The sequence below is a fragment of the Coregonus clupeaformis genome, chromosome 30, assembly GCF_020615455.1.
Source record: "Coregonus clupeaformis isolate EN_2021a chromosome 30, ASM2061545v1, whole genome shotgun sequence".
Taxonomy (NCBI): Eukaryota; Metazoa; Chordata; class Actinopteri; order Salmoniformes; family Salmonidae; genus Coregonus; species Coregonus clupeaformis.
This window is the reverse complement of record NC_059221.1, coordinates 34,203,573-34,228,969: the sequence shown is the minus strand read 5'-3', so window position 1 is coordinate 34,228,969 and position 25,397 is coordinate 34,203,573. Positions and strand designations below refer to the sequence as shown.

The 25,397-nt window shown below is 42.5% G+C and overlaps 2 protein-coding genes across 4 annotated transcripts in view; one reads left to right on the top strand and one right to left on the bottom strand.

Moving 5' to 3' along the window:
- Nucleotides 1-10,247, bottom strand: part of LOC121546436 (periphilin-1-like) — a 34,259-nt gene extending 24,012 nt beyond the window's left edge. Inside the window, exons 1-4 of the mRNA XM_045209393.1 lie at nucleotides 10,215-10,247; nucleotides 4,557-4,654; nucleotides 4,175-4,389; nucleotides 1,611-1,669 (exon numbers count right to left, since the gene is read on the bottom strand). Of these exons, the coding sequence (XP_045065328.1) occupies nucleotides 1,611-1,669; nucleotides 4,175-4,389; nucleotides 4,557-4,654; nucleotides 10,215-10,247 (405 nt within the window). The remainder of the gene's footprint in view (nucleotides 1-1,610; nucleotides 1,670-4,174; nucleotides 4,390-4,556; nucleotides 4,655-10,214) is intronic.
- An 8,185-nt stretch (nucleotides 10,248-18,432) lies between these two features.
- LOC121545364 (receptor-type tyrosine-protein phosphatase V) lies at nucleotides 18,433-23,835 on the top strand. 3 transcript variants are annotated; one of them, XM_041855818.1, is made up of 11 exons: nucleotides 18,433-18,589; nucleotides 19,160-19,327; nucleotides 19,618-19,717; nucleotides 20,050-20,140; nucleotides 20,315-20,391; nucleotides 20,476-20,610; nucleotides 20,934-21,056; nucleotides 21,278-21,438; nucleotides 21,799-21,934; nucleotides 22,372-22,442; nucleotides 22,599-23,835. In XM_041855818.1, exons 2-11 carry the CDS (start codon nucleotides 19,323-19,325, stop codon nucleotides 22,849-22,851), a joined length of 1,152 nt encoding a protein of 383 aa, XP_041711752.1. In that variant the 5' UTR covers nucleotides 18,433-18,589; nucleotides 19,160-19,322; the 3' UTR covers nucleotides 22,852-23,835. The 3 variants fall into 3 exon arrangements, with proteins under 3 accessions (XP_041711752.1, XP_041711751.1, XP_041711750.1); XM_041855817.1 differs by having other exon boundaries at nucleotides 20,315-20,610; nucleotides 22,602-23,835; XM_041855816.1 differs by having other exon boundaries at nucleotides 20,315-20,610.
- Nucleotides 23,836-25,397: the final 1,562 nt, after the last annotated feature.

Sequence of the window (25,397 nt, the reverse complement as noted above, 5' to 3'; positions counted from 1 at the left end):
ATGCTCAATGGGTGACATGTCTGTGAGAATGCAGGCCATGGAAGAACTGGGACATTTTCAGATTCCAGGAATTGTGTACAGATCCTTGTGTCATGGGACCGTGCATTATCATGCTGAAACGTGAGGTGATGGCGGCGGATAAATGGTACGACAATGGGCCTCAGGATCTCATCACAGTATCTCTGTGCATTCAAATTGCCATCGATAAAATGCAATTGTGTTCGTTGTCCATAGCTCATGCCTGCCCATACCATAACCCAACTGCCACCATCGGGCACGCTGTTCACAACGTTGACATCAGCAAACCGCTCGCCCACACGACGCCATACACATGGTCTGCGGTTGTGAGGCTGGTTGGAGGTACTGCCAAATTCTCTAAAACAATGTTGGAGGCGGCTTATGGTAGAGAAATGAACATTAAATTCTCTGGCGAACAGCTCTGTTGGGCAATCCTGCAGTCAGCATGCCAATTGCATGCTCCATCAAAACTTAAGACATCTGTGGCATTGTGTTGTGTAACAAAACTACACATTTTAGTGGCCTTTTATTGTCCCCAGCACAAGGTGCACCTGTGTAATGATCATGCTGTTTAATATGTCACACCTGTCAGGTGGATGGATTATCTTGGCAGAGGAGAAATGGGGATGTAAACAAATTTCTGCAGATAAGGTTTATGTGCATATAGAACATTTCTGGGACCTTTTTTTTCAGCTCATGAAACAATGGGACCAACACTTTACATGTTGCGTTTATATTTTTGATCAGTGTACATTTCCAAGTCCTATTCTTGAAGATCAAGGGGTATTACATTAATTGGAATGACTGGAAATCTGACACAGTTTTTTTTAAATGTAAAGATATAGCCTAATCGTATTATTATCTGTAGTAAAAAGCAATGGGTTAGAAGAACCCCACATAACCAACCAATAAAGTAAAATACAACATCCATTTATTTTGAACTCTGTAAACTCTAAGATTGAACAACATTTATTGCAGGATAAATCAATTGGTAATTTTGTCTTCAAAATTGTAACGCACAGGTTCGTGGCTGGAACAGCCACAAAGACGTAAAATCTGATTTGAAATCTAACCCTAACCTTAACTACACTGCTAACACTAATGCCTAACCATAACCTCAAAATGGACTATATTGTAAAAATGTATGAAAACAAAAATGAGCTTTTAAGGTTAGGGTTAGGCATTAGGGTTAGCAGTGTGCTTAAGGTTAGGTTTAATATCAGATTTTATGACTTGCCAGCCACTAACCTGCGCCTCTTAAGGGGAAAGTAATCAGATTACATTACTGAGTTTGGGTAATCCAAAAGTTACATTGCTGATTACAATTTTGGACAGGTAACTGTAACGGATTACATTTAGAAAGTAACCTACCCAAACCCTGCTGGCTAAAAGTTGTTTTTCTATGGTGAAAGAGGCCTACCTACATGTTGTCGTTTTTGGAAGAGAGAGGGAATGATTTACAAGTTTTCAGTCACCACCATACACTAGCGGAGCATGACAACAGATACAGGATGTGTGCCCTACTGTATAAAGAACAGACTCCACCGATCCCAAAAGAGGCAGAGAGGAGTGGTGGAATGTGGACTTACTGTGAACGACACAGGCTGCTTCTCCTTCTCTCTGCTGGCGCCTGCAGAAGACCTGAGAGCACCTGCAACATCACACAGACATACCGCATCTTCACACAACAATACAATACAATACAATACAACACAAGCCCCCACTCAACACAACACACACCAACAGCTTAGAACAGATGGGTGATAACTTCGAGCTAAACTACAGCAGCTGACATCTGTGATGAACTCTAATATCCTTGAGTGGCCCAGCTGATATCTCTCAATTAACTCTAATATCTGTGATTGATGCTGGGACTACTCAATCTACCCAGTGTCCTCCTCAGGGCCAAACTAACATCCCATTAGTGTCTCTAGCTGCAGGTATAATTCAGGACTAAGCTTCCCCATCTCCATCTCTCTGGCTGCACTCTACCGTCAGCGGAAGATTTATTGTCTACAGGCAGCGCGCAGGAGCTGAAATGTATGTTTCGTTAAGCATTCTTTCAGCATTGGGTGGGATTTGCGAAGTCTGCCTCACAACGTTTGACTGCAGTGTGGGTATGTGAGGCGATAGCTTTGTTTTGGTTCATTACCTGTATACAGAGCTGGCTGTCTGCCCGATACCTCACTCCCTCTTTCTCAGCGTTTTCTTTAGCTATATCTCTCTCGTTTTCCATCTCTTTCTCCATCTCTAACACACACTATAGCAATGAGTCACCATCATAGCACATCTCTCAGGCACATAGAGCAACCTGTTCCTCACACACTCACACACACACCCACACCCACACACCTCCACAGTACTGCAGTCTGCGCAGAGACATAGCAGCTGCCTAAAATAGGAGAAAAAACAACCACCACCACCATGGTTGAGAATAGCGATACAGCTAATTTAAACAGCAGCAAGGAGATGAAAGATGAAATTATGGTTTCTATTGCAGATAAAAATACATCGGTATTCTTAAGGCAATACAAAGTTATTCAAGAAAACACTTTCAAACATGATAGAGAATGGGGCTTAAGCATAAGAACTAATTGATGACTTACAGGCACATTGATTGTGGTCTTACTAAACCACTTATATTCTTCATGATACTAATAATAACATGATGAGGAGAACTTTGATGATCAGAAATAGTTACAGTTCAGTGCTTAAAGGGATACTTTGGGGTTTTGGCAATGAGGAAGTTAGAGGTAGATTCACGAGGAAATGCTAACTCGCATTAGAGCAATGACTGGAAGTCTATGGGTATCTACTAGCATACTAGCAGATAGCGCATTGACTGGAAGTCTATGGGTAACGCTAGTTGGCATTAGCTCTCGAAACTACCTCTAACTTCCTTCATACTGGAAACAGAGACATAAAAATGGTATCCACGAGTTCATATGACTCCTGGGAAGTAGATAAAGGGCCTCTTTGCCAAAACCCCAAAGTATCCCTTTAAATATATGCCCAATACAGTACTGTATAAAATAAATTATATTATAATTTCATGATCAGCAGCTGTTATCTTATAATAATAACATATAATAATATAATATGCCATTTAGCAGACACTTTTATCCAAAGCGACTTACAGTCATGTGTGCATACATTTTTACGTATGGGTGGTCCCAGGGATCGAACCCACTACCCTGGCGCTACAAGCGCCATGCTCTACCAATTGAGCTACAGAGGACCACCTTATGTATTCTACATGAGAGGTGACATAAAAATGCTGGTGTTTGATGAAGGTTGGAATGATTGGCACTTTTTCAGTAGGATACTATTCCTAGCCATTTCATTGTATAGAATGATGACATAATACTGTCATTATAATATCTACCAATGCTGTGTGCAGACAGCATTATGTAACATTGTCAGGTTGTTGCTTGGTGACTATCAACCACCAGGAATACTGATGAGCAAAACACATTCCAAATGTAGCTAATATATTCACTGTCTGAGCTGACATGAACACTGTTTGCTCATACTGCTCTCTAGTGTTCACAAGAGGAAAGTGATATTGGTATTTAGGTATAAATATTTTTTTGCCCGTACTAGGGCTGCCCAATATGGGCAAAATATATTTTTTTTAACCAAATATTGTGATTGCGATTTTTCATGCGATACAGATCAAAAAACTTGGGTGAACTGTTGGAATCCTAGAAATAGAATGACCTATGTTGAGAAGCTAAGTGGAAAGTAGCATCGTTCTTGTTTTGAACAATCGGTTGACTGCATTTGACCTACGAGAACAGCATGCAAACTTAAAATGATTTAACAGCGAGGAGGAGGAACTGCGCTGCTTAAGTGACGGGGGCGAGCTTGGTGTGTGCGGGAAGCAGCCACAAGAGGACACTTTTTTTTGGTGAACTATAAAAAAGGCCATTATGCGGCTGAGATGCGTTTCAAAATATTTCTTGCGATATGAATATTGCACATGTCAATATTGAGATTTCGATGTGAATCCGATTAATTGTGCAGCCCTAGACCCTACTATGAACTCTGCCAAGAGATCTGGTTCATGTTGGCATAGATGGTAGTGCGCTTATCCTGTAACCACAGGTTAATTTGATCCAAACTCCCCTCAACCACAACATAACCGTAAACCTACTGGTGTGTTCTTTAGGCGAGGACCTGGCGGGGGAGTTCCTGTCCATGTTCCTCTGGTCATTGTACTGGCTGTTGGGGCCTTGTGGTGGCCCTGGGGGCCCCGGGGGGCCGGACTGCTCTCTCCAGTGAAACCGTGGGCGGGAGGTGAAGGAGTGGTATCTCTGGAAACCAAAACTGAAGTGGGGCTTCCGGAATGAATGATCGTCCCTTATGAATATGTACAGTAAGGAAAACAGCAGAAAATAAAAAGCGTGAATGAGTGAGTGAGTATTTCTCAGACCTAATCTGAATAGGATGAGTGGGTGAAGTTGTGGAAATGTTGAAATGACCAAGAACAAACCTTAGGCTACACAAGGTTGCTCTGAAATGTCTTCTGGTATTACCGTGGTCTGTAAAATCTTCCTCCAAACCTCTGCCTAAACGAACCAGTTATTCTGGGTCTAGGCGGACTTCTCATTCTTCTCAAAGGTCGTTTCTCCTCCTGAAAATGTCACAGAGTAAGCTAATTAGTGTTCATGATGAGAAATTGTATCCATTGTGAGCTCGCTGTAGCCTGGTTGCCGGATCTGTATGCGGTAAATGCCATGGAATTAATATGACAGAGGAGTTGGCTAAAGCACATACAGTTGAAGTCGGAAGTTTACATACACCTCAGAGAGGTTGAGGGTAGAGGAAGTTCAGGAGTAAAAACAAACTAAATATAATTATTGTAAAATTGACTGTGTCCATAAAATTTATATAGTATGTATAAGCTGGAAGTAGAGGCCTAAGCATTGTTGTTCACTAGTTTACTCCAATTAGGGAAGGGGTGGTGGGGTTGGAAAGTAATGAAGGGAAATATATATTTTTTAAGGATATGTATATAAATATGTACGTATATGTATTTATATGTACAGTTGAAGTCGGAAGTTTACATACACCTTAGCCAAATACATTTAAATTCAGTTTTTCACAATTCCTGACATTTAATCCTAGTAAAGTCTTAGGTCAGTTAGGATCACCACTTTATTTTAAGAATGTGAAATGTCAGAATTATAGTAGAGAGAATGATTTATTTCAGCTTTTATTTCTTTCATCACATTCCCAGTGGGTCAGAAGTTTACATACACTAAATTAGTATTTGGTAGCATTGCCTTTATATGCCGAGTGGCGCAGTGGTCTAAGGCACTGCATCGCAGTGTTAGTTGTGCCACTAGAGATCCTGGTTCGAATCCAGGCTCTGTCGTAGCCGGCCGCGACCGGGAGACCCATGGGGCGGCGCACAATTGGCCCAGCGTCGTCCAGGGTAGGGGAGGGAATGGCCGGCAGGGGATGTAGCTCAGTTGGTAGAGCATGGCGTTTGCAACGCCAGGGTTGTGGGTTCGATAAAATAATGTATGTGCTAACTGTAAGTCGCTCTGGATAAGAGCGTCTGCTAAATGACTAAAATGTAAATGTAAATGATATTGTTTAACTTGGGTCAAACGTTTCGGGTAGCCTTCCACAAGCTTCCCACAGTAAATTGAGTGAATTTTGGCCCATTCCTCCTGTCAGAGCTCGTGTAACTGAGTCAGGTTTGTTGGCCTCCTTGCTCGCATACGCTTTTTCAGTTCTGCCCACACATTTTCTATAGGATTTAGGTCAGGGCTTTGTGATGGCCACTCCAATACCTTGACTTTGTTGTCCTTAAGCCATTTTGCCACAACTTTGGAAGTATGCTTGGTGTCATTTAACTTCCTGACTGATGTCTTCAGATGTTGCTTCAATATATCCACATAATTTTCCTTCCTCATGATGCCATCTATTTTGTGAAGTGCACCAGTCCCTCCTGCAGCAAAGCACCCCCACAGCATGATGCTGCCACCCCGTGCTTCATGGTTGGGATGGTGTTCTTCGGCTTGCAAGCGACCCCCTTTTTCCTCCAAACATAACGATGGTCATTATGGCCAAACAGTTCTATTTTTGTTTCATCAGACCAGAGGACATTTCTCCAAAAGGTACGATCTTTGCCCCCATGTGCAGTTGCAAACCGTAGTCTGGCTTTTTTATGGCGGTTTTGGAGCAGTGGCTTCTTCCTTGCTGAGCGGCCTTTCAGGTTATGTTGATATAGGACTTGTTTTACTGTGGATATAGATACTTTGTACCTGTTTTCTCCAGCATCTTCACAAGGTCCTTTGCTGTTGTTCTGGGATTGATTTGCACTTTTCGCACCAAAGTACGTTCATCTCTAGGAGACAGAACGCGTCTCCTTCCTGAGCGGTATGACGGCTGCGTGGTCCCATGGTGTTTATACTTGCGTACTATTGTTTGTACAGATGAACGTGGTACCTTCAGGCGTTTGGAAATTGCTCCCAAGGATGAACCAGACTTGTGGAGGTCTACAATGTTTTTTCTGAGGTCTTGGCTGATTTCGTTTGATTTTCCCATGATGTCAAGCAAAGAGGCACTGAGTTTGAAGGTAGGCCTTGAAATACATCCACAGGTACACCTCCAATTGACTCAAATGATGTCAATTAGCCTATCAGAAGCATCTAAAGCCATGACATCATTTTCTGAAATTTTCCAAGCTGTTTAAAGGCACAGTCAACTTAGTGTATGTAAACGTCTGACCCACTGGAATTGTGATAGTGAATTATAAGTGAAATAATCTGTCTGTAAACAATTGTTGGAAAAATTACTTGTGTCATACACAAAGTACAGTGGGGAAAAAAAGTATTTAGTCAGCCACCAATTGTGCAAGTTCTCCCACTTAAAAAGATGAGAGAGGCCTGTAATTTTCATCATAGGTACATGTCAACTATGACAGACAAATTGAGATTTTTTTTCCAGAAAATCACAATGTAGGATTTTTAATGAATTTATTTGCAAATTATGGTGGAAAATAAGTATTTGGTCACCTACAAACAAGCAAGATTTCTGGCTCTCACAGACCTGTAACTTCTTCTTTAAGAGGCTCCTCTGTCCTCCACTCGTTACCTGTATTAATGGCACCTGTTTGAAGTTGTTATCAGTATAAAAGACACCTGTCCACAACCTCAAACAGTCACACTCCAAACTCCACTATGGCCAAGACTAAAGAGCTGTCAAAGGACACCAGAAACAAAATTGTAGACCTGCACCAGGCTGGGAAGACTGAATCTGCAATAGGTAAGCAGCTTGGTTTGAAGAAATCAACTGTGGGAGCAATTATTAGGAAATGGAAGACATACAAGACCACTGATAATCTCCCTCGATCTGGGGCTCCACGCAAGATCTCACCCCGTGGGGTCGAAATGATCACAAGAACGGTGAGCAAAAATCCCAGAACCACACGGGGGGGACCTAGTGAATGACCTGCAGAGAGCTGGGACCAAAGTAACAAAGCCTACCATCAGTAACACACTACGCCGCCAGGGACTCAAATCCTGCAGTGCCAGACGTGTCCCCCTGCTTAAGCCAGTACATGTCCAGGCCCGTCTGAAGTTTGCTAGAGTGCATTTGGATGGTCCAGAAGAGGATTGGGAGAATGTCATATGGTCAGATGAAACCAAAATATAACTTTTTGGTAAAAACTCAACTCGTCGTGTTTGGAGGACAAAGAATTCTGAGTTGCATCCAAAGACCACCATACCTACTGTGAAGCATGGGGTGGAAACATCATGCTTTGGGGCTGTTTTTCTGCAAAGGGACCAGGACGACTGATCCGTGTAAAGGAAAGAATGAATGGGGCCATGTATCGTGAGATTTTGAGTGAAAACCTCCTTCCATCAGCAAGGGCATTGAAGATGAAACGTGGCTGGGTCTTTCAGCATGACAATGATCCCAAACACACCGCCCGGGCAACGAAGGAGTGGCTTCGTAAGAAGCATTTCAAGGTCCTGGAGTGGCCTAGCCAGTCTCCATATCTCAACCCCATAGAAAATCTTTGGAGGGAGTTGAAAGTCCGTGTTGCCCAGCGACAGCCCCAAAACATCACTGCTCTAGAGGAGATCTGCATGGAGGAATGGGCCAAAATACCAGCAACAGTGTGTGAAAACCTTGTGAAGACTTACAGAAAACGTTTGACCTGTGTCATTGCCAACAAAGGGTATATAACAAAGTATTGAGAAACTTTTGTTATTGACCAAATACTTATTTTCCACCATAATTTGCAAATAAATTCATTAAAAATCCTACAATGTGATTTTCTGGAAAACATTTTCTCATTTTGTCTCTCATAGTTGACATGTACCTATGATGGAAATTACAGGCCTCTCTCATCTTTTTAAGTGGGAGAACTTGCACAATTGGTGGCTGACTAAATAGTTTTTTTCCCCACTGTAGATGTCCTAACCAAAGAAATTTGTGGAGTGGTTGAAAAACAAGTTTTAATGACTCCAACCTAAGTGTATGTAATCTTCCGACTTCAACTGTAGGACTATTGCTAAATTATAAACTTCTTCATAATTATCAGTATTACCAATGACCCTCAACTCGGTATAATAAATTACTTTAAATTCATCATCCTATGTCTCTCGGTTTTCCAGTGTGGGTGATCAAATCACACTAGAAAGTCAGGACAGAGGTCAGAGGTCATTCAAACCCTTCAAATAAGTGTTTTATTCTATAGTAGACTAATAATTAACAACAGACAAAACATTTCATACATTTTGTATCCCATGTGTACAGTAAGTCCTCATTACATTTCTTCTCAAATGAAATCACGTGTTTACCCAAAACTCACTCAGAAAACAAAAACCTCCGAAAATTCCACGTGTGTGCCCCTTTAAGATATATCATTTCTAACCCGCGAAAACCCCCTAAAATAAAAATAAAAACCCTGTACAATTAACATTTCATAATATGTGGGTAGTGTGTGGTTATTTGAAAACCATATGGTAAAAACCAAACAAAAATGGCCTTATTTAATTTGGTAGCTCCCTTTTATGACCTAATCCGGATATTTTCATACTTATCAAACTGCCGAATGTAACTAACATCTCTTCCCAAGACCACAAACACGGGAACATCTGAAAAATATAATGAAAGCCCCTTTCTCCTGGAAAAGAAAGTTTACAAATGGTTAACATTTACTCTTAATCATCAACAAGCATGGCGACGATAATTCCACTGTCTTCCCTTAACTCATTAATCGTTTGTTTCAATTTAATTCCTCGTGACTACTCCAGAAGAAGATGATATAAAATGATTATTTAACCCCAAAATCGGCTCCATTTCTCCTTATGTCAAACTATCGCGGTATCGTTACTGGATCACAACATAGTAAATAGCTGTTTCCCCTTATCGACACAAATCAGTTTCTTCAAACATACTCCCCCGGAACAAAAAACAAAAAACTTTTGTTTCCCGGACACTGACCTTCTTGTCATGGGATCCTCAACGGTTCTCTAACCTTCCGAAAACCCCGTCAAAGTCAAGCCTCCCAGAAAATATAGACTTGTCGCTACTCTCTAAAATAACATCACGCTCTCAATATCACTTTGTGAAATACTATGATGGGCATTGCTGAACGGAACCACAAGATAACTTTATATCAAAGCTTATTATCCAAATCTCAATCATCTTATCATACCCATTTCTATATTTTATTACCCAACCTTCAGATTAATACATATTTCCATATTCACACAATACTATTTTCCAAACACACTTAATCAATATTTGTATAACCTGCAGAAATATCTTATTCTATAAAAGGGGCCAAACTTGGAATGTCAATTCCATCACATTAACATTTTACTATAACTGATTTTAGGATTACATATTTTATGAGCCTGACTTCCATAACATTCTATAAATAACCAATCATATATGTCACTATCATCGTCAATTGTGATTGTCTTGCCAGATTCAGGTCTACTAAGTTGACTCCCCATATTTATATATTAATTCATGCAATGTTAGTAATTAAATATTTGAATCAAATCCCCACCTTTGTCTATTTATTCATTGGTGCCATAATCCATATGTTAAATTGTATCTGCTCGATTCTTTATGCCGTATGAGTTATTGTTTTCACTCTCTCCTGACCATTTTGAGTAATTCACAAAGGACTAATTCATTCTTCACCACGATACTCTAACTCTCAGAGGACTGAACATAGGCCTCAAACCCATTCTTTATGATGCTTATAAACATCAAAGGACTCTAACCTTCAACAAATCTTGTTGAGGACTTGAACCTCTTAACAACTTTATAAAGATTTTTCACATTAAAGGACTCAAACCTCACAACTTTCTATCTTTATAATGTCGTACACATTAAAACGCCCAATCTTGTTTAACCCACTCTCCTTCTCCTCTGTTGTTTTTACTCATTACTCTGAACACACCCTGTTTTGAATCATAGCACCATGCCATTGTCTAATTTGATATTTCTCCTTACATATGTTTACATACTGGAATACCACCCATCTATTCCCCTAAAAAAAATACATTTTAAACGTTCGTTACAGCTCAGCTTTACCACAGATAAGCAGAATTTTACATAATAATAAAAAAAATAGTCTGCTTACCTGTTAGTTCAGCTGTAAACTGCATCCTGTTTGTTTAGACGCCAATCTGTTATGATGAGTTTCTCTGGCATCAAGTAATTCAGTATGCAAGAAGATACTTAAACACTTAGATGGAGAGTTGATGCAAAATATTTAATATTACGGTACCGGATTCAACATGACAAGCGGCACGTGAGTCTTGACTTACATAGAAAAGCTCTCAGTTTATATACTGATTTGCGATATATAAAAATATATTATCATCCAATAGGCTTTGATTTAATTTCCAATATCCTCGCCCACGTGGAAATTCAGTAAGAGTAATGTAGATGCCAATTATTTGATTGTCCGACCCCATTCTGTCCCCTATCAACACATTTTTAACTTTTGGTGCCAACGAGAATGAAATAAGAAAGAAGTCAAGACGACTAGCTTGATTGAGTCTCCGCCATGTATATCTCACTAGATCAGGATATTTAAGCCTCCATATATCTACTAGTTCTAATGTATCCATGACATTCACGATTTCCTTAAGAGCATGTGGGTGATTGTTTGTGGTGTGATTTCCTTTACGGTCCATTGAGCTATTTAAAACAGTATTATAATCCCCCACCATAATAATATTGTCTTGAATTGCTTGCAGGGTTGATAATTTATTATATATTTTTTCAAAGAAGTGTGGATCATCATTATTTGGTCCGTAAAGGTTAATGAGCCATATCTGTTTATGGTCCAATAACATATTTAAAATAATCCATCTACCTTGCGTATCTGTTTGGACAATTTGCACATTCGGATCGAAATTACTATTAATTAATATCATCACCCCTTTTGAATTTCTTTGCCCATGGGAGAAGTATATTTCGCCCCCCCATTCCTTTTTCCCCGCAACTTCATCTAGAATTGTTGAATGAGTTTCCTGTAAACAATAGATATTATATTCCTTCTCTTTGAGCCTTGTAAATATTGTTCTTCTTTTGTTATTATCAGCTAAGCCATTACAATTATAACTGGCTATACTTATTTTACCATACACCATAATGAGATACAAGTTTCAAGTCTATTTATCATTATATATGTTTGTAAATTTACCAATAAAAAAATACCGTCATGATTGAGTGTCCATATAGCTGTACCGTGATATTTGCATTGCTACTAAGTAACCCTTCAATTGTTCTCCACTAATTCCCCCGCTAAAGCCCCTCCCCATCCCAAGTTGAGCCGTCATCCCAGTAATCGCCACCTGACTGTCTTTCTCCTCCTCCTTCACTTGAACTCTCTCTACATTCGACTTCTTCTTCTTCCCTTTGCCAGTCTTCTTTGCCTCGTTATCCTAGGAGTGGTAGATGGAGGATTATTGTAGTGTCTGATATCTAGATGTGCAGGTTGTAAAAGGTGTACATACGGTCTATTACACTCCCGCCTCATAAACGTCATCTTGTTTGATACCTACAACCTAACTCCGTTTCAGTTGTAGTTTCACATGGCGAAACAAAGGTAAAACATATTCCCTTTACATAGCTCAACTCCATTTATCATCAAGTCCGCATCATCACCTACCTGTTGGGCCTCTCTTGCCCCTCCTTGGAGGAGCTTTCTGCTGGCTGTTGTCAGGGGGGAGATGGGGGCCAGATGGGGGCAGCGGCGGAAATGGAGCGGACCAGCGGAGAGAGGCCGGTCCGGGCAGACTGAGTTCCTTCCATGGAGGTCTGGAGCATGTTGTTGATCGTGATGTCCCACAGAATGCCTATCTTGTCCAGTATCTCCTCAGTACGCCTCTGGTAGACCGACTCCAAGCCCTGCAGCAGGCTGGTCAACATCTTCCGGTCCTGGGCTTCCCTATTCCTGTTCTGCTCAAAGTCGTTCTTCATATCACGCTCAATATCGGCCATCATCAAGCACATCTGCATCTTCACCTCCTTGCGAATAGTCTCTAAGCCATCCTCCTCCTCACTTCCTCCTCACTCGCTTCCTCCTCACTCCCCTCTTCATCCTCCTTCTCCACCTTCTCTTCCTCTGTATCTCCCTCTTCATCCTCACTCTCCTCTTCACTCTCCTCCTCTCCCTCCTCCTCTTCACTCTTCTCTCCCTCTCCTCCTCCTCCTCCTCTTCCCCACCTTCTTCCCTCTTGCTTTCCTCCTCCTCCCTTCAGATCTTCAACTTCTCCATCCATCTTTTATCTGCTCTTCTCTCTTTTTCTGTCTCTCTCTTCACCTGGTTTAGACTGTGGTGGTCCCTCTCTCTGCGTTGCCGTCTACCTTCCAGGCCCTCTCTAACCCTCTCCAGCTCCAGCTCCAGGTCATGTTGCAGGACAACTATCCCCTGGTGGGTCAACCTCAGGGTCTCTGCTCTGAACTGGGCCCAGTGTCTTGCCCTGATCTGACAGTCCCTGCTCAGGTAGAAGCGCTTCTTTAGGGTATCCAAAAGGCGAGGGAGGGGCAGGTCACGGTCTTTGTCCTCATCTCCATCCTTATCTACCTGGATCTATGGTCAAACATAGTGACAAGTTGAGACAGGCACATTTTTATCAAATGGTGTTGGAAAAGGAGATCATGCACACACACACACACACGTCCGTACAGGCGCAGGCACAAACATCATGGGTATGTTACCTGTTGTTGGCCCTGGGCCGAGGCCCCTTCTACATCCTCTACCTCCTTTGGGGGAACTGGACATTCCTTGTCAGGAGAGTCCTCAACAATCTGTTTATCGCATTCAGAGTCTGAAGGTCAGAGCTCGATTCTCCATATTCAGACAGTTACACAAAGACGTATGGTACTGATCTCTTACCAGTGGTTCACAGACAGGTGGGGTGTTCACATAGGCATTCTACAGGGAATCCTCAGGGTTCAAGAGGAGGATGACTGTGTTGTGTTCTTCTACCTGGGTTTGTGTGGACATTTTGTGACGAACATACTGGTACAGTGAGAGAAAAAAGTATTTGATCCCCTGCTGATTTTGTATGTTTGCCTACTGACAAAGAAATTATCAGTCTATAATTTTAATGGTAGGTTTATTTGAACAGTGAGAGACAGAATAACATCAAAAAAATCCAGAAAAGACGCATGTCAAAAACGTTATAAATAGATTTGCATTTTAATGAGGGAAATAAGTATTTGACCCCCTCTCAATCAGAAAGATTTCTGGCTCCCAGGTATCTTTTATACAGGTAACGAGCTGAGATTAGGAGCACACTCTTAAAGGGAGTGCTCCTAATCTCAGCTTGTTACCTGTATAAAAGACACCTGTCCACAGAAGCAATCAATCAATCAGATTCCAAACTCTCCACCATGGCCAAGACCAAAGACCTCTCCAAGGATGTCAGGGACAAACTTGTAGACCTACACAAGGCTGGAATGGGTTACAAGACCATCGCCAAGCAGCTTGGTGAGAAGGTGACAACAGTTGGTGCGATTATTCGCAAATGGAAGAAACACAAAATAACTGTCAATCTCCATCGGCCTGAGGCTCCATGCAAGATCTCACCTCTTGGAGTTGCAATGATCATGAGAACGGTGAGGAATCAGCCCAGAACTACACGGGAGGATCTTGTCAATGATCTCAAGGCAGCTGGGACCATAGTCACCAAGAAAACAATTAGTAACACACTACGCTGTAAAGGACTGAAATCCTGCAGCGCCCGCAAGGTCCCCCTGCTCAAGGAAGCACATATACAGGGCCGTCTGAAGTTTGCCAATGAACATCTGAATGATTCAGAGGAGAACTAGGTGAAAGTGCTGTGGTCAGATGAGACCAAAATGGAGCTCTTTGGCATCAACTCAACTCACCGTGTTTGGAGGAGGAGGAATGCTGCCTATGACCCCAAGAACACCATCCCCACCGTCAAACATGGAGGTGGAAACATTATGCTTTGGGGGTGTTTTTCTGCTAAGGGGACAGGACAACTTCACCGCATCAAAGGGACGATGGACGGGGCCATGTACCGTCAAATCTTGGGTGAGAACCTCCTTCCCTCAGCCAGGGCATTGAAAATGGGTCGTGGATGGGTATTCCAGCATGACAATGACCCAAAACACACGGCCAAGGCAACAAAGGAGTGGCTCAAGAAGAAGCACATTAAGGTCCTGGAGTGACCTAGCCATTCTCCAGACCTTAATCCCATAGAAAATCTGTGGAGGGAGCTGAAGGTTCGAGTTGCCAAACGTCAGCCTCAAAACCTTAATGACTTGGAGAAGATCTGCAAAGAGGAGTGGGACAAAATCCCTCCTGAGATGTGTGCAAACCTGGTGGCCAACTACAAGAAACGTCTGACCTCTGTGATTGCCAACAAGGGTTTTGCCACCAAGTACTAAGTCATGTTTTGCAGAGGGGTCCAATACTTATTTCCCTCATTAAAATGCAAATCAATTTATAACATTATACGTTTTTTCTGTATTTTTTTGTTGTTATTCTGTCTCTCGCTGTTCAAATAAACCTACCATTAAAATTATAGACTGATCATTTCTTTGTCAGTGGGCAAACGTACAAAATCAGCAGGGGATCAAAATCAAATACTTTTTTCCCTCACTGTAAGTGCAGACTTTTTTTAGTAATATGCAATTGATGTGAAAATACAGCCATACTGACATTTTTTAGTCCTCGGTTGAAGCCTGTTCTATATTCTTGGGTTCCTTTGGAGGAACTGGACTTTCCTTTACAGTAGCTTCCTCAAAGTCCTCAACATCCTTAATAATCTGTGTGTCAGAGAATCAGCTGATCAGAACTCATCTCCACACAGGCAGTTACACAAAGACATGGGTGGCACTGATCTCTTACCAGTGGTTTGCAGACAGGTGGGGTATCCACAGCCTGGGCATTCTTTTCCTGCACCTCCTCCTCACACACTTCCTTCCATGCTACCTGTCCATCCTCATATATATGCACGCATGACTGTAAATCGCTTTGGATGAAAGCGACAGCTAAATAACATATATTATCCTATGGGCTGGTTGGGCGAATGACCTTGTCCCCAGAGGACCTCTGCTTCTCCTCACTGCCCTCTATGCTGTCCGGGATGGGCTACTGTGGAACATAAGTGCTGTTGTCAGTCAACCTGTGAGCTCTTACTGTAGTTCATTTGTCTGATGATGCAACGTTGAGTATAATAAATTATGATTAATCTGATTATTAATCAATGTGTTCCTTCAACATTGTTGGCACTGTTGAATCTACCTATTTTACTTAATTTGTAACTAAGGCTGGAGGAACACCTCACAAAGTCTGGATTCTTCTTTAACAGAGCAGAATCTAGTTATCACAAGTGGACACATACAGTGGAAAATCTACCCCAATAGAGGCAGCTAATTTCCTATGAGAAGAGTATTGAGAGCGCAGAAGGTTCTCTTCCACAAGGCAGCAAATAACCCAACGGGAGTTGAATATTTTGACCTTCTATTCTCGTACCAGGCCAAAGGACAATTCAACAATTGTCTTTTCTCCAATGAGGGTAAAAATCACATGGGGCAATTGTGAAACAGTTCACCACTCTCAACCCCACACAGGCCTCACCTACACTCCAAATAGTAAAGTATGTCTCTCTCTCTTGTTATCACCCCCTCTCCCTTCCTCTTCTCCCTGATAGTGTGTGTGTGGCAGGTAGATAGTATGTCGATATACACTATATATACAAAAGTATGTGGACACCCCTTCAAATTAGTGGATTCGGCTATTTCAGCCACACCCGTTGCTGACAGGTGTATAAAAATCGAGCACACAGCCATGCACTCTCCACAGACAAACATTGGCAGTAGAATGGCCTTACTGAAGAGCTCAGTGACTTTCAACGTGGCATCATCATAGGATGCAAGCTTTCCAACAAGTCAATTCGTCAAATTTCTGCCCTTCTAGAGCTGCCCCGGTCAACTGTAAGTGCTGTTATTGTGAAGTGGAAAGTTTAGGAGCAACAACGGCTCAGCTGCGAAGTGATAGGCCACACAAGCTCACAGAACGGGAACGGCGAGTGCTGAAGCACGTAGCGCATAAAAATTGTCTGTCCTGGGTTGCAACACTCACTATCGAGTTCCAAACTGCCTCTGGAAGCAACGTCAGCACAATAACTGTTAGTCGGGAGCTTCATGAAATGGGTTTCCATGGCCGAGCAGCCGCACACAAGTCTAAGATCACAAGCCAAGTGTCGGCTGTGTAAAGCTCGCCGCCATTGGACTCTGGAGCAGTGGAAACACATTCTCTGGAGTGATGAATCACGCTTCACCATCTGGCAGTCCGACGGACGAATCTGGGTTTGACGGATGCCAGGAGAACGATACCTGCCCGAATGCATAGTGCCTACTGTAAAATTTGGTGGAGGAGGAATAACGGTCTGGGGCTGTGTTCCATGGTTCGGGCTAGGCCCCTTAGTTCCAGTGAAAGGAAATCTTAACGCTACAGCATACTGTACATTCTAGATGATTCTGTGTTTCCAACTTTGTGCCAATAGTTTGGGGAAGGCCCTTTCCTGATTTAGCATGACAATGCTCCCATGCACAAAGCGAGGTCCATACAGAAATTGTTTGTCAAGATCGGTGTGGAAGAAATTGACTGGCCTGCACAGAGCCCTGACCTCAACCCCATCGAACACCTTTGTGATGAATTGGAATGCCGATTGTGAGCCAGGCCTAATCGCCCAACATCAGTGCCCGACCTCACTAATGCTCTTGTCGCTGAATGGAAGCAAGTCCTCGCAGCAATGTTCCAACATCTTGTGGAAAGCCTTCGCAGAAGAGTGGAGGCTGTTATAGCAGCAAGGGGGGGGGGGCACTCCATATTAATGCCCATGATTTTGGAATGAGATGTTCGACAAGCAGGTGTCCACATACTTTTGATAATGTAGTGTACCTGCTGACATTCACTACTGACATTTTAACATCTTCAGTTTGTTCAATTTGAGATATTCAAGATTCCTGTTAACGCTGGTAACTACTGACATATCATATCAAAAAGAAATACCAATTATCTTGAATGCTTTTGAATGTATTGGACATCCTTGTCAAACCATGAGGAAATAGGTATTTGTAATAATTATAGGTATACTGGTAACTCAATACTTGCGTAAGGCTGTGGCTTGTATTACCTTTTGCTCTTTCTCTCCTGATCCATTTTGAGCTCTAGGTTGGAAAAGCACTGGTTATAAGCAGAAACCACCCACAAACCTTGAGGAAATTATCATTAGGTACTCATTATAAATGTCTCAATTGTATCTACTCATGGCATGGACACTTTCCCTGCTAGAATGATATGCACATTTGAAAATACTTGGGATGCTGTAACCGTGACTACCTAGCATTAGAATTTGTATTTGTAGAACTAATGCTAATTATTAATTTTCTACCCCCTTCTTCTCCCTAATTTTGTGATATCCAATTGCGATCTTGTCTCATCGCTGCAACTCCCCAACGGGCTCCGGAGAGGCGAAGGTCGAGTCATGTGCTCCTTAACACCCGCCCGCTTAACCCAGAAGCACCAATGTGTTGGAGGAAACACTGTTCAACTGACAACCAAAGTCAGCCTGCAGGCGCCCGGCCCGCCATAAGGAGTCCCTAGAGCGCGATGAGCCAAGTCTACTGTGTAGGTCCTCTCTTGATTGGAGTGGTAAAGACAGGTTACCTAGCAGGATATTAAGGTGCACAGCTGTGTATTATTAAATTTTATAGGTACTATTCATGAGCAATGAGTAGAATTAAACGTGGCAGCATTACAATAAATCTTCCTAAAGAATATCAAATAAACACATTATCCAGAGCCACATACCTTCCTTAAGTATTTGTTTCTTTCTCTCCGCCCCTTTAGTCTCTGTCTCCACCCACCCCTCTCTCCCTACCACCTTTCAGAGAGAGAGCGAGAGAGAAATATTAAAATGTGGTGGTTCGGATAATTGGAGCCAGGTAACTTGACAGGATAGAACACATCGAAGGGAAGGGAGCCCTGGTTGCTCTAAACTATTTCTCACTTAAAGGAACACTTACAAAGGTAATAGTAAAAGAAGAAATAATGTGTTGGGGTTGCTCACCCCCTCTGGGCTGTACATTTGTTTTGTGTTGTAGACCTGTTGGTGCCGGTTTTTTCTAGTGTTCTTAGGTTGGTGATGAATGCGTTTTGTGTTTGTGTCAGACAGTGTTCAACAGGAAGTGTTTTGGGTGCTAGCAGTTGATTATGCAACCTTATTCTGTAGGCTATATTTTACTTTGTTCTATAGTGTTATATATATATATATATTTTAAATGGTGTAATATGAGACATTCTTACTGCCTCTGAGCTCCTTGAACAAATTCAAACCATCCTGTGTAAGAATGTTAGGCTTCCTGTGCCACCCAACATTTGTTCTATATTAATATACATCTGCATATTTGTGTGTGTTTTATGAAAGTATTTGTTGTGTGTTTGTGTTTGGTTTGACATTGTCTTTTTGGTGAGCCAAATTCCTCTTTAACTAGCAAGGGAAGGGTCCGTAACGTCAGTTTAGTTCTCCATTCAAGTTAGACTTTTTTGACCATGGCATGGTAATCACAGAGGCTTTGCCTCTTTCTTCCACATGATCAGTGCTGCAGAAGCCTCTCGTCCAGGATTTGGCCCTGCGATCATCTGGTCTGTTATTCTACCACTACCCAACAAAACCCCACAAGTCTGAACCCCACTACGCTACACACTCCTGTTCTTGGTTACCAGAAGAAGCTTTGCCTAATCTCTGCACCTGTAACAAAACATGAGGTGAGGAACTTTGAATGTCACTGAGTGAGTGGATTGAATAACTTAAGTCTTTGTTGAAATGGTATGCAAGAGAAAAGTAACTATTGATTGGCCGATTGAATGCTGTTAGAACTGTTTTAGCCTATTGTTGCTTCCTCAAGTCCAACCCAGAAGCATGGAATGATGGCATTAAGTACATTCTGGGTAAAGTCACTTGGAAGAATGCCACTTTGAGGAAAATTGGAGCTCAATTAAAAAAGTTGTTTAAAGAGTGTTTATTGACTGAGGATTGTTGCCATATTTCCATATAGGGTACGGGTGTTCACGCGGGCACATTTACTACAGGAATTCCGTTTGTGCTGTCAATCACTCGCTGCCAAGGACAACAGTGGTTTCCGGCAGACGTTTGAGGTAAACCAATATCAACCAGTCTTCTATTGAGTAATACCCTGGCTCTGTAATTTCCCAACTCCAGTCCTCCAGTACCCCAACAGCAAACATTTTTGTTGTAGCCCCAGACAAGCACACCTGATTCAACTTGTCAACTAATCATCAAGCCCTCAATGAGTTGAATCAGGTGAGTTTGTCCAGGGCTACAACAAAAATGTGTGCTGTTGGGTGTGATCGAGGACTGGAGTTGGGAAACAGAGTATTGAGCCTTGGAGTCCTAGGGCAGTGTCTGCTGTGGCAGTAGAGTCCCACATTCATAGAGTCCCTTCAGTTGCTGTTTTTTTATTGTTCAGGAGCTGAATGATGTTGGTAAAGAGTACACTACCAGGGCTGGAGAACTGGAGGCCAACAGAGAGAAGAACAGATACCCCTACATACTGCCTTGTGAGTATCATGGTACATACCATATCAGGGCACCACCACATGCTACCCCTGAGTAATAGGAATGTATTACCATGATCATATGACCTGCTGTATCTAAGCACATAAACATTATCCCATGTGTGGTAATGCTTCCCATTTTCTGATCACTTTGATTAATGGTCCCTGTGGTTTCAGATGACCACAGTCGAGTGAGGCTGTCCCTGCTAGACTCCCAGCTACACTCAGATTATATCAACGCTAGTTATGTCCCTGTGAGTACTCTCTGTCTGTCTGTCGCTGTATGTCTGACCGTCTATCCATTCATCAAGTCTGCTGTCTGTCTGTCTGCTCCTCAGGGTGGATGTACAGAGCGAGACTTCATCTGTACCCAGGGTCCTTTGCGCAGCACCATGGCTGACTTCTGGAGGATGGTGTGGGAGCAGAATGTTAGGATCATCGTCATGGTGACCGCCCTGACACAAAAATACATGGTGAGTGAGGGATTTGATGGGGATGGGACACTGAACAATTCTCAAATGTATAAAACCTTCATGGGTAACATGTTGACTACATTCACAGCATCAAGTTTGACCCATAGACTTGCATAGTTCTTCTGGTTTTATATTGCTCTCAATGCCACCCATGAAGTTATGGAAGAGTCTTCGTAAGCATATTCTTGCCCCTGTTGATGTGGGTGCTGCACAGAGTGGGTCTATCTATCAAAAATTGGTCATAGTGTCACATTTCCTGCTGTGCACGTAGTAGTTTGTATACTGTTTGTTAGTTAGACCATGTGTTGTCCATGTTTCTCCAGGTGCTGTGTGATGAGTACTGGCCAATGGCGCAAGGGACGGTGTCGTATGGAGTGGTCCAGGTTACCACAGTGTCTCGTAAACGGGGTCCAGATTATTTCATCACCACCATTCACTTACGACAGGTGAGGCCTAGGTCCTGACATATCCTAGTTGTCCTATGTTATTGTAACAAAGACTATTAGTCTCAGCCACTGGTTAACAGATTTAAGACTATTAGTCTCAGCCACTGGTCAACAGATTTAGGCTATTTCCAAGATGAATCGTGTCTGTGTGTGGTACAGATAGTGTGTGTGGTTGTTCTGGTGGTGTGGTTGTGCTGATAGTGTGTGTGTCTGTGTTTCAGCGCGGTTTTCCCGTAGAAAGGACAGTAACGCACTACTACTACCCTGCCTGGCCAGACCAGGGTGTACCCAAGGACCTCTCCTCTCTCTGTGCCTTCACCGAGCATGTGCGGCAGCATCTGGACACACTACCACTTCTGGGACCTGCCGTGGTGCACTGCAGGTTTGACCGCTCACCCCTGACCCCAACTCACCTAGTTAGCAAACTGTCTCACAATTTTTGTTTTGTGTGTGATTTTTGGCCTTGATATTTCTGTGACAGAAACGTTAATACATGTTCAATTTGCAAGTATACAGTGTGCAGCACTGTCTGTTTTTTGTTTGTTTATTAACTGCGAAAATAGCTCAATGCCAGTGTGCGTCACTGTAAAACATTTAAATCATAGTCATTGTGCTGGTGTTGGTTCCTTAACATTTGCAGATATGTTTGTATGAATCTCAGTTGAGATGATATCTCTAAAGTGTGTGTGTCTCAGTGCAGATTATACCTTTTTTCAATCCTGTTTGTATCGCTCTCTCTCAGTGCAGGTGTGGGGCGGTCTGGGACGTTTGTAGCTCTGCTGTGGCTGATGCAGCTGTGTGTGCGTGGCATCAGGCCTGACGTTAGAGCAGCCGTGGAGGACCTGAGACGGCACAGAGTCATGATGGTCCAGAACCTGGTCAGTCCACAACTACCCAGAATATTGATGATTAGCTGAATCAGGTGTGTTAGTACTGGGATATAAACTAAAATGTGCACTCCTATAGATAGAAACCCTGCCCCAGGAAAGTGATTCATTAGGATAGATAACTGAAGGCCTGGAGACAAACTTATTTTGATGCTGCATTGAAAGTAGTTTGTCTCTAGGCCCCCCCCCGTTTATTAAGTTGTGATAATGGTTCCTGATGACATACTAGTACAACTTGAGGTTATATAACACTTCAAAAAAGGAAAGGGCAGCTGAAGGCTCCTCTCTGCTGGCAAGTTTCTACCCCCAGATCAAGAGCTCAGTTTGTCACAATGTTCCCTTCCAGTGAAATACACCACAATCATCATGTCATCTTCATTAGCTGCAGAATGTTCTCAACGTTGTGTTCCCTCACTGTGTGTACCCAGGAGCAGTATATACTGGTTCATCAGTGTCTGATGCACTGGCTGAGTGGAGGGAGTGTTGGGCCTCTAGTAAGGTGAGAGCACAAAGCAAACAGTCAAGTATTATACTTTTTTTTGTGTGCATATGTTCATGTTTCAGAGGGGAACAATGTCTATTGAAACGGACAGACAGTATCATATTACACTGTGCTATTTCATTCAGCTGGCTATCAGAACTCTTAATTTCTCAGCAGTGTACAGATTCAGGCTGGCCCTGCTCATGTCGATCGGGGGCAGGATCACCCCCTCACTTCCTCAGGGCGATCAGGTCGGGGGAACAGGTCGAGTGGGAGGCACAGGCAGCACCAGGAACAGCACACACAACATCCAGTCCAAACCCAACCACAAACCCAGAGCTCCTCGCAACAGTTGTTCAACCCTAGGAACTTGCTAAGAAGACTGCTGCCCTCCTTCATGCATATTAATCCACAAACACACACCTGAGGACTAATCGCACAAATGCAGACACACCCTACACCTTCATCCGCATTTACACACCAATCTATAGACACACCCTCATCCTCACTCAGTCACACACCTGGGGGGGCCAACTCAGTCTGAACACACAATAGTACAGACATACCTGTATCTACACGTGAAGCCACACATCCAAACTTAGCCAAGTGGGAATGGGTTGACTTATTCCTCTCCAACACACCTGGGGATGGGGGAAGATGTCCTGACCTAGGGACTACTGTACATTGTGTGATTACACATAACAAGGCCTTTGATTGAGTGGGAAGGGGACTTCCCCTGGGGGATGACTGTGTGTGTGTGTGTCAAAAGACCGACAAAGGAGGCAGCCGCAACAACTGTTCCATCTATTTCCTGGATCAGTCCGACAGACACAGACAGAGAGGAACATGCCCCTCCGGTTGAACCTGTTCCTCCAGGCTGGATTACCGACCATGAAGAACTATTAAGGCCTGAGGTAATGGGGGAGATATGCACTTCATCACTAATGGTGCGGTGACACACACATCTATTGTCATGAATGCCTGACTACAAACCCAAGATTGTCCCTATGTACAAGGCTGCAGCAATTTTGAAATCCATTTAAAAACCATAGTGTGCTGGAACAAGATTTGTACGTTGTATGATGATGTACATTGTTACTTTTGTACATATGTGTGTCTCTGACTGCTTGTTTATCTTCCCAGTGAAAATGGCCTCTACCACAATTTAGACCCTTGATTTGTTAGGAAAATTCAATGAAAAATATTTTGAACTATTTTGTGCAGAAACTAAGCACTATTGTTCATGTTATCTCCAGAGAAAAAGACAAACGCGTGGTGAGTCACTGTACAAAAAAGGTCGATTGAAAAACGCAGAGGCAACGTCATTCTCCATAAATGACTGTGACAGCATTTACAGAACATAAAGTAGACCTTGAAATATAGAAAATAAACAACAGTGGATGAAAACCCACATATATTGTCTGTTTCATTCATCATGAGCAGTACACTATGTGGCCAGGAGTTTTTCCTGCTCAGGTCACAGGTTCAGGAGGAACTCCTGGCCGTAACTAACTGTAATTAGAGCCAGGAGTTTTCTTAGACCCTATAACCTGGCCAGGGAAAACTCCTGGTCCTATGATGTATAATACACGTGCTACCGAGTGCACTACTTTATCAAGTACTATTACTGCTGTTAAACTCCCTATGGTAGCTTCAGGTAACTGTAGGCTGTGTTGAGGTCATAGAGAATGATAAAGACCTCTAGTGGCCAAAAGGCTGTATTAGCATGGGCAGCGCCATTGAGAGCTTCCACCATTTTAATGTAGTGAATTAGGTGGGACTTCCAACGTCATTGACTGATCAATCCTGGTGACCCTATTGGATTCATGTCCAACCCGGTCATCAGGCGGGATCAGCCAATCAGAAAGAAGAAAATTTACTATTTCAAAATGGAGATAGCAAGGGCAGTGCCAGTGGTTGTCAGATGCTATAATGGCACAGATGCAAAGATGAGTCTTCTATCTAGCTCAATGGTTGAGGTCCATGTAAGAAAGTGGTTTAATAGTCAACAATGACTAAGCCTGGGTCGTGTTCAGAAGCACACAACGTAGCAAAACATTTAACAGAAAGCAAAAGTCAGTGTTCTTTTGACAAGTTTATGTGGCACCCCTTCATTCACTGCCTGCCACTGTGGTGATAGTCCGTTAAGGGGAACAACAGCCCGAGCACCATTCAGTCAGTTCACTGTGCCTCCAGACAGTTCAATAAGGTCATCACAGGTCTGTTAAGTCCAGTATCACACAGAGTAGAAGAGGAAAACAAAGAGAGTAAAGCCCATCCTGATTGTGAACTTTCAGGTGAGTCCATATATACACCTGTTCACGGCTGGACAACACTGAGATCAGGAAAACAATTAAGAGGTAATGCAACAGAGGGGTACTCATGACAATGAGAAAGAAGCAGCAGTGAGCAAGTCTAGTTAACACCAGCAACATAAAAAAATATATATACATGTATTTTACAGAATAAAACAGAGGAGAAATGCATATATCCCTCAGTCTCTTGGTGAACAGAAAATAACAATTACAACAGTAATGCTTAAATGAATCTTGTTCTGGACACAGCTCTGCAATGGTCACTAGCTGGCACAACCACAAAGGCATAACATCTGATTTTAAACTTAACCCCACTGCTAACCCTAACACTTAAATTAAGACCAAAAAAATATCTTTTTTTTTTTTTTTTTTTACAATATAGCCAATTTTGACTGCAGCTGACCTATCTAAGGGGAAATCATTCAGTTCTGCCTCCAGGGCAAGACTCATGACATCACCCTGCACCTACTTCCTTTGGCAAAAATATTTGATGGTAGGGATGTGTATCTAAGGCTGCGTTTACAAAGGCAGCCCAATTCTGATCTTTTGCTCAACAATTGGCAAAATAACTGATCTGATTGGTCAAAAAAACAATTAGAAATAAATTTAAAAAATATGTGAATTGGGCTGCCTGTGTAAATGCAACCTAAGGCTTGCA